General features: G+C 37.6%; 1 protein-coding gene across 9 annotated transcripts in view; it reads left to right on the top strand.

The window, feature by feature from the left end:
* Positions 1-13,236, top strand: part of FNDC3A (fibronectin type III domain containing 3A) — a 115,510-nt gene that overhangs the window by 87,237 nt on the left and 15,037 nt on the right. For all 9 annotated transcript variants that reach the window (XM_051779300.1, XM_051779303.1, XM_051779302.1 and 6 more), the window contains 5 exons: positions 529-653; positions 4,444-4,618; positions 5,244-5,330; positions 10,265-10,403; positions 12,077-12,145. In XM_051779300.1, coding sequence (XP_051635260.1) covers positions 529-653; positions 4,444-4,618; positions 5,244-5,330; positions 10,265-10,403; positions 12,077-12,145 — 595 coding nt within the window. The remainder of the gene's footprint in view (positions 1-528; positions 654-4,443; positions 4,619-5,243; positions 5,331-10,264; positions 10,404-12,076; positions 12,146-13,236) is intronic.

The following is a 13,236-nucleotide window of genomic DNA, read 5'->3' as shown; positions in this document are numbered from 1 at the left end:
TGATTTCTGTTTAGAGGTGTGTGACAAATATGGAATTCCTGAAGCAATTATCAGAATATTGCTTAATTTTTTTCCTGGGGAATATAAAATAGTAGGATCTTAATTGTGTGATTCTTCTACTCTTAATAGTGGCTTTTTCACTTGTAATCCAATATTGTGTTCGAGAGCTGACACTGAAGGATCATTTTCCAATGACAGTCTTTCTTCTGTACAAAGGGGGTGGGTCAGCTATGCCTCTGCAAACATCTTGCAGTCCCTACCTGGACAGCTATCCTGAGATGGCAGAGCTGCAGAAGCTTCATGGCTTTTTTTGTTTCAGCCCTGTGGAACTGGGAAATGGAAAGGAAGGGGAAAAGCCGCTAATTTAATATACATACAAAATTTCATATGCTGCTACCTCACTAAATGGGAGATTCTTGAGTTATATTTCATTTCAAAAAATTAGTTTACTTCATATTTGTGTGTTACTATAATTGATGGATGCATATATAATAGGATGAATAATGTGATTCATTTATTCCTTTTTAGGGAAAAGGAAATGGAGAGTTTTGCCAGTGTTATTACGGTCAACAGAAGCAGTATAGGATCACTAAACTATCACCAGCAATGGGGTACACCTTTAGGCTAGCAGCCAAAAATGACATGGGAATGAGGTAAATATGCATACGTTCATTTGGGAAAAACATATGGTGGCATTTAAAGAAAAAAGTCTTTTGTCCAACTGGAATGAACTGAACTATAGAATATTTCAGTTGGAAGGGACCTACAGTGATCATCTAGTTCAATTGCTTAGTTAATTCACAGCATGTGATTAGATTATTAATTTTTCGGATTACCTGTGCCCTACAAATCACTTGAACCTGCTTGAGCAGGGGAGGTTAGATGAGATGACCTCCAGAGATCCCTCCCAAACCTCAGCTATTCTGTGATTCCCAGCATAGCACATTTTCTTCAGGCCTGGCATGGCTGTGTACTACAATTGCTATGTGTGTGCATACTTACCATATAAATACTACAAATTTCAGCCCCTCTTAGAAGCAGCATGTGCTGCTGCTGTGCTGACTGGGGAGTACTTCATTACCATGCTCTCTGCTGCTCTTTGTTCCAGGCAGGTTTGATATGGTGCCAGACCTAAGGTTAGTTCCTGAAGTTGGTGTAATAACAGTTTTCAAGGGCTTATCATCACTCCTTAAATTTAGAGTTGTAGTGATGACAATATAAAGAGATGTCAGTAACTCTTCTGGAGCAGGAATTAAGTCTGGCACAACTCCCACTGCCACATGTCAGTGTTTCTGTTGTGCTTTGTGCCACGTCCCCTTACTGGGATATTGTGCCTTTATCTAAGGTATCTGTTAGTCTCCCTGGGAAATAGACAGAATATGACATTACCATATCAATGAATTCTTTGGAAGTTCTAGAGCTTATTATAAATGCTTAGGATATGTGCTTCTTGCTTTTAATTACTACTTTTCAGAAGTTGGAGAGCATCAAACTTTGTTTTGAATTTTTGAATGAATGGCATGTGCCATGTGCTCTAGGACTACACTGCTTAAGCAGAGAGGTTGGACTAGATGACCCACTGTGGTCCCTTCTAGCCTGACCCATTCTGTGATTCTGTGACATCGGATTTCAGTAGAGAATATAAATAAGACCTTGAAAAAAAAACCCAACAATGTGTTTTCAAGTTATGCTTGCACTACTGGGTGCATTAGTTCTTGGGAACGCTTCTTGGTCATCAGGTGAAGTGAATTAACGTGGTTAACAGTCACACTACCGGGGCTCATCACCTCTAGAGCAGACTGCTGGTGTCCATGCTACCTAGTAGCACTTGGACCTTGAAGTCTTGTGTGGCATAAAAATAAGATTTCCCTAGCCATCAGCCTAAAATTGCTATTTTGCATTTGTTTTTTTAATTCACTGTTTGAAATATTATGAAAATTGTGCTGCAGCTTATCAGAGTGCTGTTTTTATAGCGTGAAATAGAGGATGTGTGCTTTGTGTCCTTCCGCTGGCAGAAGGAGGTGCTTGAAGCAACAGTGCCTGCTTGGACAGTGTTGAAGGACAGCATAAAGAGTAGGGAGCCAGAGCTGAAGTCATAACTCATGCTGGGCAGAAGAAATCTTCTGGAGACTATTAAGTGTGGGGAAAATACAGCTGGCTCGGGAGATCTGAGGCATGTGTTGGGAGGCTTTGGAGAGTACTCAGGGAATGCATTGCATATAGTGCCTGTTCCCATATCTCTCCTTAAGCACCTGCTTTGGGCCACTGTCACTGTCTGAAGACAGTACAGTGGACTAGAACAACTGTTGGTGTGCTCTGACAGTCTTTTTTACGTTACTGCCTTCTGGATGATGTTCTTGTAATTAATTATTCTCTTTAGTCTCTCCTGGACTTCGTCTTGATGAGATTTAGTTGGAACTGTTAAAAATAAAAACCGGGAGGGACTGGCAGTTAACCAGGGTCCAGTGCTCAGGCTCTCTTCCTGTTCCCCTTTTGCATCTGAGTGTAAATGTATCCTCTAGGAATAGCTGCACATATTACAAATTCCTCCAGTGTAAGCTTTGAAGACACTGATCAGTTAAGTACCCTTCTTAAACTAATCAGGCTGAATAGATTTTTAAATCAGTATTTCATAGCCTTGTGAAGATGTGCTTTATTGTCTTCATGGTATTATTTAATTAAGAAGTCTCTTGAAATAATGTTTATTAGTGTAGAGTGCCTGTTTATTCCTTATAAAGAATGTTGAGAACATTAGGCATCTGGAGACAGAATTTTGTCTAAATAATTTTACCAACAAGAACAGATATTTTATCTTCAAGTTACACATTTTTAAATTTAATTCTAACCTCACATGAAACAGTGGCTAAAGAATACTTGAAAAATTAGATCTATTTTAAAAAATGGATAGTATTGTTGTACTTCTGAGGAAATTGTTTAATAGTCATTGAAGTGTGGGTATCGCTGGAACTCTTTGTTTGTGTCAGTGTGTTTTGAAGTGGTTCAATCAAGTAAAGAGATTAAATCTTTTTAAGATGTGAGATCTTTTACCTTATATCTGCTTGTAAGATATAAGTCCTTCAGTAGTTTGTTGTGAATAGAGATAGACATAATATTTATATCAAGCCTCTCTTAATGCTTTCTCTAGACTATCTATAAAATTGCTGACCTTTGTTTAGTTAATGTATTGTAGGTATCAAACAATCTCTATTTCAGAGATTTTCTTGCTTGTGATTTCTTACAAGGAAAAAAATTACTTTTCCAACAAATTTAAAAAGTTTTCTCATTTTGCACTTTTTCACTTCTTGCTTGACAGTATTTGACAGTCTGCATGTCCACACAGGCGATATGTCAACTTTGTGTGCTATCAACACTCTTGATAATGTGTTGTCTGTAAGATTATTTTTTTTAAACCTCAAAAGTACTTAAATGCAGACGAAAATTTAAAGTATGTGCGTTATTATAATGTAGGTTGAGTTAGAGGTATCTTTACACTGAGGTTCTTCAGGCAAGTCAGGTTCCAACAGGAGCTATTTAACTGGTACAGCTGTTTGAGCCGTATAGAGGGTTTCATTTTCAGGGCCTCCTGATGCTCACTTAGGTAATCCCTAGCTTTCAGATTAAAATTACACATTTGTAATTTAATTGTAACATTGGTTTCATATAGTTAAAAAACCTAGATTAGCTTTAGGCCTGTGAAAGTTTCTTCAGATCTCACGTAGAAGCAGCAAATGCCACCTGAGAACAGATGGGTTCTTTTTAGTATAGTTTGGATATGTTAGACCATCTGTGCAAGCATAGTACCTGTTTAGTGACTTTTGCATCCCTCTGTTTCACATGAGGTCTTTTTATATAAATTGTTTGTGTTTTCACCACAAGGTGTATCTAATTGTCATCAGATAAGGTTAACAGTTGTGTTAGAAGATTCACTGGTGTACAGTCTACGTCATTTGTTCTGCAATAAAATTTTCATGTTATCAACTCTTAAAGTAGCTTAACATTGAATGGGACTATTACTCTATTTTTCTGAATCACTAGAGAAACTAGTACTTCAAAGTAATCTTGGAACACATAAGCAAAATTTGTTTTGAGGTCTTCCCATATACGCTTTCATGCCTTCATGTTTTCATTTTGAATAGGAAGGACACTGTGGTATTAGTATATTATTGCATATAGAGCTCTACTGTTTTAGAATACTGAGTTAATATGAAAAAGTAAAACATTTTGGTTAGCAAAACATTGAAAATCTTTCAATTCTGAATATGTTACCCTTGTTCAGGTGTTTTGTTACTGACAGATTCATGGGCAAGTTAAGTCATCTGCATGTACCAGCTTGCAATTTCCCATTGTGCTTATGTACAAGAAACTGTCATAACTGTAAGAATTTTGTTTTTCTAGAAATAATTATTGTGTTTAGTTAGTTTACATACTGTCTGTTTTAAACAGTGATTTTAGTGAAGAAGTCCTGTATCATACCTCAGGCACTGCCCCAACCACACCAGCAAGTCCTTTGCTGATTAATGCTGGAGTTACTTGGTTATCCCTTCAGTGGACAAAACCCTCAGGAACACCATCAGATGAAGGAATCTCATATATATTAGAGATGGAGGATGAGAACTCAGTAAGTTTAGAATACTTATTCTCAATAAGAAAAGAGACTAAAATGTGTGTGTTTGATACATTATTGTACTAAGTGTAATAATTATTACTTTCAATAGAATATTCTGCAAGGAGCTATATTTTCTGAAATTAAGCTAACAACTTACCATTGTTGTGACCAAACCACATAGCTTTCTTCTTTTTATTGTGTTTAGTGTTATTAAGCCCAATTCCTCCAAAGACATTTAAATTACTTCTAGCTTTGTGAATTTGTGTGTGAAAGTTAAGCTTTATAAGAGCTGGATCAAAGTAATTGCATCATGAAGTGTGGTCCCTCTAGATGTCATTTCAGCCTAACTATCTTTGTTTTAAAATTAATACTGTTCTACACTTTAAAGTTTCAGATATAATTTGTGGTGATCCTGTGTATGTTTCTCTTACTGTTCTTTTCTCCTCTTTTGATTGGAAAATGGATAATGAATTCACTCCTCTCAAAAAAAAAATTTTGTATTTACACAATGAAAGTGCACTCGTTACTTTGTCAGAAAGCATAATAATTACAGTTTGAAACAGTACTTATTTGTATGAAGTACCTTACATCCTCTGGTCTGCAAAGATGTTTCAAATGATCCTATTTAATTCTGCAGGGATATGGTTTCAAGCCAAAATATGATGGTGACGATCTTACCTACACAGTGAAGAATTTGAGGCGCAGTACAAAATATAAATTTAGGGTAAGATTTTTTCATATGTTTGAGTGGGTTTTTTTGTACCAGAGTAGCTTGAGATTGACTCAGAACTGGAGAGGGCCTTTTCTAAGGAAAACTGAATTCAATGCCAGTTTCTTACAATTTCAGTCTCTTAAAACTATCATCTGAACACCTGCTTCATTAATTGTCTCTGTAGAAGGAACAAGAACCTCTGTCAGGGCACAATTGCAGATACCTTGAAACTCCAGGTCATAAGTCTGTTTTATTTGGCTTTTGTATTTCATATACATGGGTAGTATTACTTAGTGTAGCTATGAGGTTCTCTGATAGACTCTAAACATGTCTAAACACAGTTGGGATCATCAAAAAAAATTGTTAGCAAATCATTGATATTACCATGGTGCTGAGCCCATTCTAACAAGTCTTGAGGGCTGAACTTGTTAGGTTAGTCTGGCCTTGGGTGTGGTTAAAAGCTAAAAAGAAGCATCTGGCCATGGGAAGGTGACCAAATAGCCATCAAAGACTACAAGAACCTTTTTAGGACATGCACAGTTGCAGTTGGGAAGGCTGAGGATCAGTTAGAACTGAAATTGGCCTGAGGTGTCAAGAACGGCAAAAAAGGGTTCTTCAGATATGTGAGCAGTAAGCAGAAGCACAGGGAAGGCATACAAAGGCCCATTGCTAAACAGGACTGGGAAGCAAGTTACTAATAATGCAAATAAGGCAGAGGTTCTCAATACCTTCTTTGCCTCTGCCTTTGCTGTCATAACTGGATCCCAGATCAAAGAACAAAGTAGCTGTGACAAGGCTGAGCTTTGGTCTCTTGGAAGGACTCAGTCCTCTCCTGGATGTTAAGAGAAGTGGCTGACATTGCTGCGAGATCACTGTTTGATCAGATGTCCCTGGTGACTGGAAGAGGGCAAATGGGAATAGGGCATCTACAGGAAGGGCCCAAAAGAGGACCTAGGGAACTACAGGCCCATTAGTCTTACTTCAGTCCCTGGAAAAGTAATGGAAAAATCCCCCTACAGGCTATTACAAGCCAAACGAAGCAGGTGATTGGGAAAAACCTATACCAAAAGTAAATCGTGCCTAACTAACCTGATCACATCCTACATCAAAGCAACACTTTCAGTTGTCCCAAAGAGATCAGTGGATTTTCTTTACGTAAACTTCAACAAAGCATTCGACAGATTCCCACAGCCTTCTCCCTGGACAAAGTGGCAAGACACAAACTGAATAGGTAGTCTGTGAGATGAGTAGAAAACTGGCCCCACTCAGAGGGTGGTGATCAGTGGTTTTTACTCAGGCTGGCAGCCTGTCTGCAGTATGAGCTCCTAGGGATCGATATGAGGCCCCACGCTGTTCATTTTCACAACTGATCTTGACAATGGGATTGAAAGCATCCTCACCAAGTTTGCTGGTGCTACTAAACTCAGTGGTCAGATGAATACATCAGAAGGAAAAGCCATCTTACAGAGAGACCTGGGCAGGCTAGAAGAGTGAGGTAGAAAAACAGTATGAAGTTAAACAGAGACAAGTGCAAAGTTCTGCACTTGGGTCAGAATAACCAATGAGTCCAGTATAGGCTAGGAACAGCCTTGCTGAAAGGGACCTTCAGGCAAACTGGATCCTGGTCTGACTCTGCAGGGGCATTACTAACAGAGATAAGAGCTAAGATCATCCCACTGTATTCAGCACTTGTTAGATCGCACCTGGAGAACTATGTCCAGTTCTGATCCCCACAATCCACAAAAGACCGACAGACTGGAGATGGTCCAAAGGACACAAAAATTATCATAGGGCTGGACAACCTGCTCTATAATGAAAGTCTAAAGATATTAGATATTTTCTGCCTGGAGAAGACTCAGAGGGGCCTCTGAGGGAGGAGGAGGGAGGTTCTCCCTTCACAAGGAGCCACCTGGATTGGATGAGGGGCAATAGTTGCAAGTTGCATCGGGAGAGGTTTCATCTCTATAAGAAAGAAATTTTTCACAGTGCGATCAAGTAATCACTGGAACAACCTCTCCAGGAATGTGGTGGAGTCCCCATCAGTGGATGCTTTCAAGATATGACTGGACAGGGTGCTAGATACTCTCATCTAGACTCACTTTTCCCTGAAGGGTTGGACCAGATAATCTTTCAGCTTCCTTCCAACCTGGGTTAGTCTATGTTCTTTGTCACTCTTGAACAGTTGCTTTTGGAACAAGGCTAATGTCCCACAGTATGAATCACAGAATCATTTAGGTTGGAAAAGACCTTTTAAGATCATCAAGTCTAGCTGTTAACCCAACACTAAACCATGTGCCTAAGCACCAAATCTATTCATCTTTGAAATACCTCTAGGGATGGTGACTCAATCACTTCCCTGGGCAGCCTGTGGCAATGCTTGACCACCCTTCCCATGAAGGAATTTTTCAGGACCTTCAGTTAAAACTTACCCTGAGGCAACTTGAGGCACAGTCAGAATAACCTCAGCTCTGCCTACAAGGGAAAAATGTTGGTAGCTGTTGTCATACATAACACCTAAAATACTATTTCTTAAGGAAGAATTGGGAACCGTTGAAGAACAGTTTCTCTTTGCAATATGAAGGGTAACAGTTTAAGGGCTGGTTGGTTTGATTTGAGTTAACACTAAAGCACACAAGTACTCCTTTTCAGATGATATTTTGCACTTTTGAACATGATATTGTTGGGGTTTTTACATAACTTAATATTTAAATAATTTAAAATACACAGTATGTTCCTAACACTATTATGGCCACACATGAATAGCTAATTACCTTGAAACTAGCTTTTGCAGGACTAGTCACAGTCTTCCTTTGAAAGTAATCTTTAACGTTAAGCATACTAATTACTACTAAATGTATAGTTACTTATACGTTCTAAGTTTCTCATTAAAATAAAAAAATCAATGTTTATTCCCTATTGTTATTAGCAAAACAGTAAACAGAAGTCTCTGTTCGCTCATTCACAGGGCATAAAGGAGAAACAAATGTTGTGTTAATCAGGTCTTTAATTTTTATTATACAGGGAAAGACTTAATTAGTAGTAATATTCCTTAAGGCTTTTGAAAGAAGCTTTATAACCATTTGAAACCTTATTATAATAGGTAAATGCTAACTGCCTGTTTAACTTCATTTGTAAGGGCACAAAGACAAGGAGATGATTATTAATCTTGTAAACTGTATCAGGAGACTTACTGTCTGAGAGACACGCTAGCTCACATTTCCTTTTCTCAGTCTGTACTAACATCACTGCTGTTATTTTGATTCTGCTCATTTTTAAAACAAGTATAAAAGCCAAAAAAACTTTTTTTTTTAGGTTGTTTAGCTTGTTGCTAAACTAAACAAAAAAGTTAAGAATAGCAGGAATTTTGTTTCCTGGAATCACAGAAAAGTCTAGGTTGGAAAGGAGTTTTGGCAATCATCTGGGTTAAATTTTTGGAGAAAGCATGGCCCTAGGTTAGGCAATTCAAGCCTGTCTCAGCCCTGTTGAGCTGAGATTTCAGTATTTCTGGCAATGGAGATTTGCCCATTTCCCTGGGCAGTCTGTTCTAATGGTGCTTACTTTCTTTTCTCAAATCCAGCTAGAATTTTCCTTAACCCATTTTGTGTCTACTGACTCTTGTCCTGTCATCACAGATCTTTTGAAGGCAGTATCTTCATCTCTTCTGTAACTATCCTTTCGCTATTGAAAGGCTGTGATTAGATCCTTCTCAATTAGATTTCTTTTTTCTTAGGCAGAATAAAACTACTTTTTCTCCTGTATCAAATTCTTCAATCCTCTAATCATCATGCTGGCTCTCTTCTAAACTCTCCAGTTTCCCAGTGTCTCTTGAACTGAAAGGACCAAAACCAGACACAGTATTCCAAGCATGGCTTGAGAAGTGCTGAGTAAAGAGGCGTAATCACATCCCTTGCTCTTCTGCCTAAATTCTTGCTGATGCAGCCCCTGAAACAATTTGGGTTTGCTACTGCAAAGATGCCTTGCTGATTCATTTGGCTTGCTCCCACCCAAGGTCCTTCTCAGCAGAGCTGAAAAAAAGAAAAGCTGGCTAGTCAGACCACAGACTGTACTGGTGCTGGGTTATTCCATCCCAGGTGCAAAATTATTTTTGTCCAAAGCTCATACAGTTCTTGTTGATGCAGTCTTTCAGTCTGTCAAAGTCTGCATGGTGGCTCTTCCCTCCCACCTCTGTCTTCTAGTTTGGTGCCATATGCAAACCTAGGAGCATCACTCACTTCTGTCATCCAGAGCACTTCTAAAGATATTGAATAGAATCTGACATTGGATCAGCTGCTGAGGAAATCCCCTCTTAAGCAGCTGCTAATTTGCCTTCAAACCATTAACCAGCACCTTTTGAGCCAGGCATTCTGTCAAGTTTTCTACACCCATCTTGTGGTCCATCTGTTCTGTCTGTGTTTTACCAGCTTGTCTACATGGATGCTTTGGGAGATCATATCAAACTAAAATTAGGGTAGATGATGTCCACAGCTCTCCCCCATCTGCTGAGCAAATTGTTTCATTGTGCAAGGCACTCAGGTTGGTCGAATGTGATTTACCCTTGATAAATCTAATTACTTTCTTGTCCTTCACATGCCTGTAATAACTTTCACAACAACCTTTGCCATCATTTTCCTTGGGACTGAAGAGTTTATATCCCACTTGCTGTTGTTAGTGCAACTTACCCATATAAACCCTTTTTTATCTCTGAATGTGTTTCTGTAAAAGAAGGTACTATACTAGTGTGAGAGGGATTTTTTTAAGGTTTGGGGTTTTTTCCCAGGAATTTGCATGCATTTTTATTTTCAGTGTAGTAATTGTCTAACTATGGGACTAAATAACTTCTTGTGATAATTTATTATGTATCTATCAGTCTAAATACACATCTATATTAAATTGTCCTTACAATAAACAGGATACCACTGTTTATAGTATTTTATATGTATTTGCAGGTAATTGCATACAACTCAGAAGGGAAAAGCAGTCCAAGTGAAACAGTGGAATATGTTACTTGTCCAGACAAACCTGGAGTACCTTCAAAACCCACGGTGAAAGGAAAAATTCATGCACAGAGTTTTAAAATAATCTGGGGTAAGAATGTTGTCCAGCTCTGTTTACAGTATGTCTTCTGTATTTTATATATCTAAAATATTTTATATATATTTGTATATAGAAGGTGAGGTTTTACTTCAGTAACACTTCAGTCAACTGAGCCATTACAATCCATTTTCATGGAATTAAGAAAAATACTGATTCAAAACTGTAAGACATTTTAGGAAATTATGTGGGAAAAATGATATACTAATTGTAATAGGGACTGTTATTGCAGGGGACTGCAATAATTATAAAAAAAAAAGTGTTAATTGGTGCATTAAGAAGTTCTGTTTCTCCAGCACAAAAACTGGATGACATTCTGGGTTTTTATTGAAAGAGAAGATCAAAGTTCAACACATCTTTTCAAAGTGTTTGGTTTTGATGGATAAGTGATTTGTTTGCTAAGGATCTTGAGAAATTTTTCCTTAGGCTCAGGGGTTTTTAGCCTTACACTGTGAAATAGGAGAGGGTAAAACAGTACTGTGTGATGCAGTACTTTAGCAGAAAATCAGTTTAAAAGTTTATTTATTGTCACTTCTTACCTATTTTCATTTAATAGTGTGTTTAATTCTTTAATATAATAAGAAGAAAGTTACTTGTAGAGTATAAGTAGTACTCAGGAGGTCCAGTCTTGCATCTTTCCAGACTGCTTTTCTACATCAGAATCTGATACTTTTATCTTTTATGGATGATATAATGTATGAAGTTATTACAAATACCTGATTTGTAAATCAAAAGCTACCTAAAATGTTTATTTATGTATAAAACCTTTAATAGTCATTATGTTGAACAATAATACTCTTTTTATGTGATAATTAATCTGATAACTTTATCTTTCATTTGGAGTAATTTGATACCTTCCAACCAAACAAGTGCTATGTGCCATATAAGTCGTCTCATTTTATTTAGCAGGTGTGATATGAAATGTAACCCTTGCCTAAGACCCAGCATCATTTCATCCAGCATGTAAATAATGTGATGTTTTGTCAGGAGTACCCTTCTGTGTTGAAGTATCATGCTGTCTTCATATTTGTTCAAAATGTTGTTTTTCCACATTATTTTAATTTTGCTTATTTTAAGTCATCTTTGAAAAACAGTATTAGGATTATATGTCAAAGAAAGGTCTGTAGGTTCATACCTTGTACATGAATATTGTACCAGGGAGGATAGTGCACTCAATTTCTAGTGACATATTAGAAGTTTAAGAGATAAATTTTCAGTGTAGGACTCCTGACTTCTGATCCCAAAATATTTAGGGTTTTGAAATTCTGTCTTTAAATAATTTTGAAATATTCTTATGTACAAATCAGTATGATAATCTTTTCCTGTCTGCAGTCCAAATTACAGGACCGTTAGGGTCTGAGTCCCTGAATCCATAATCAGGCTGCCTTCTGCAGCACTTGAGACTGAAATGTTTGCTGTGGCATCTCCCAGGTGCCATTCACTTGTCACTCTTCATCTGCAGAGTAAACAGTAGGGTTGTGAGCTGGCAGCTTTGCATAGCAGAGACTTGGAGTGATTTGCCACTGCCCTGAGCCTAGGATGCTGTCTGTGTAAATAAGAACCCGTTTCCAGTTGGCTGTTGATTTTTGCCTTTTGTAAATCCTTCCCAAAAGCTACAAAAGCATTTAATTTATCTTGCTTAGTTGGAATATTGCTGGTTTTTATAGATCCACCAAAAGACAGTGGAGGAGCAGCAATAAATACATACGTTGTGGAAATGTCTGAAGGCTTAAATGGTAAGTATTAGGAGCATATGTTGGCATTCAGCTGTGGGGGTTTTTTCCTGTCTGTGTGCGCCTGTGAGAAGAACAAAATGTGTATTATGACATGAAAAGGTATTGCCAGGGACTGCCATCAAAAAAAATAGAGGCATATTGATGCTTGTGTACAAGTTCCTTTTCTCTGGTTTAGAAAGAAGATGCCACAAAATTCTGTGTCAAAAAAGATACTTCTTGATTAACTTATTAATTAAGTGTATTCTCTTTTGGAAATTAAATGGGAAATTTTAGACATTTTAGGGCAAAAAGATGGACGTGTAGCTTTGTCTGTATGATAGATGAAAGAAAAACTAGTGCTCTATTTGTCACAATTAAAGGAGAACAGTGAGGCAGCTGGGATAACTATTTTTGCTATTTGCCGTTTTGTCCTTCCATACAGAAAGGAAATTAACAGTATTTCTAAACTGGACAGAAAGCCATCTTGCATATTTAAAAATCTAGACCTCATATGTAACCTTTTTAAGTTCAAGAACAGAGTTACATTGAGAATGAAAGTTTATACTTCTCCAGTGTTGTGTCAGATTGAGACAAAGCACTGTCCTCAGATGTGATGGGAGCCCTCTCAGGGCTCTCACCTGTGGTTCTTTTGATACTTATTCTATCCTTTCCTTACTCCGTCACGTGTCCACACTAAGTCACTTTTGGAATGATGCATCCAAGCCTTTTGTGCAGATTTAGTGAGCTAAATGTAGTGTATTACCTTTTGTTCTCAGTCTTCTAAATTCTGTGATATATTGAGTTGTTGGAGACTTAATTAAAAGTCCCAGGTTCCCTGCTTAATCTCTTAAAAGAGAGAGAGACTGCAAAAGAGTGTCTGATTTAAGAATAGCAAATGAAATCAGTATTTCAGATGCTGCTGGGCCATTAAGAAATACAGGAACAAACTTTATCAGTTGTAAACTGTAGTTACAGCCTGCAAAATGATGTTAAAATTAGAAGTTTCTTTTCCATGGAAAATACTGCTTTTGTATCTTTCCCATTTATTCAGTTATGATGTTGAATGTGTTTGCTGGCCCAGTCATAATTATTTCATTAAAAATAAATTATCT

This window comes from Manacus candei, unplaced genomic scaffold (genome assembly GCF_025592945.1).
Source record: "Manacus candei isolate 608988 ecotype Guabito, Panama unplaced genomic scaffold, ASM2559294v1 h1tg000014l, whole genome shotgun sequence".
Taxonomy (NCBI): domain Eukaryota; kingdom Metazoa; phylum Chordata; class Aves; order Passeriformes; family Pipridae; genus Manacus; species Manacus candei.
Note: the sequence above shows the minus strand (reverse complement) of the source record. Positions and strands in the feature narration are given on the sequence as shown.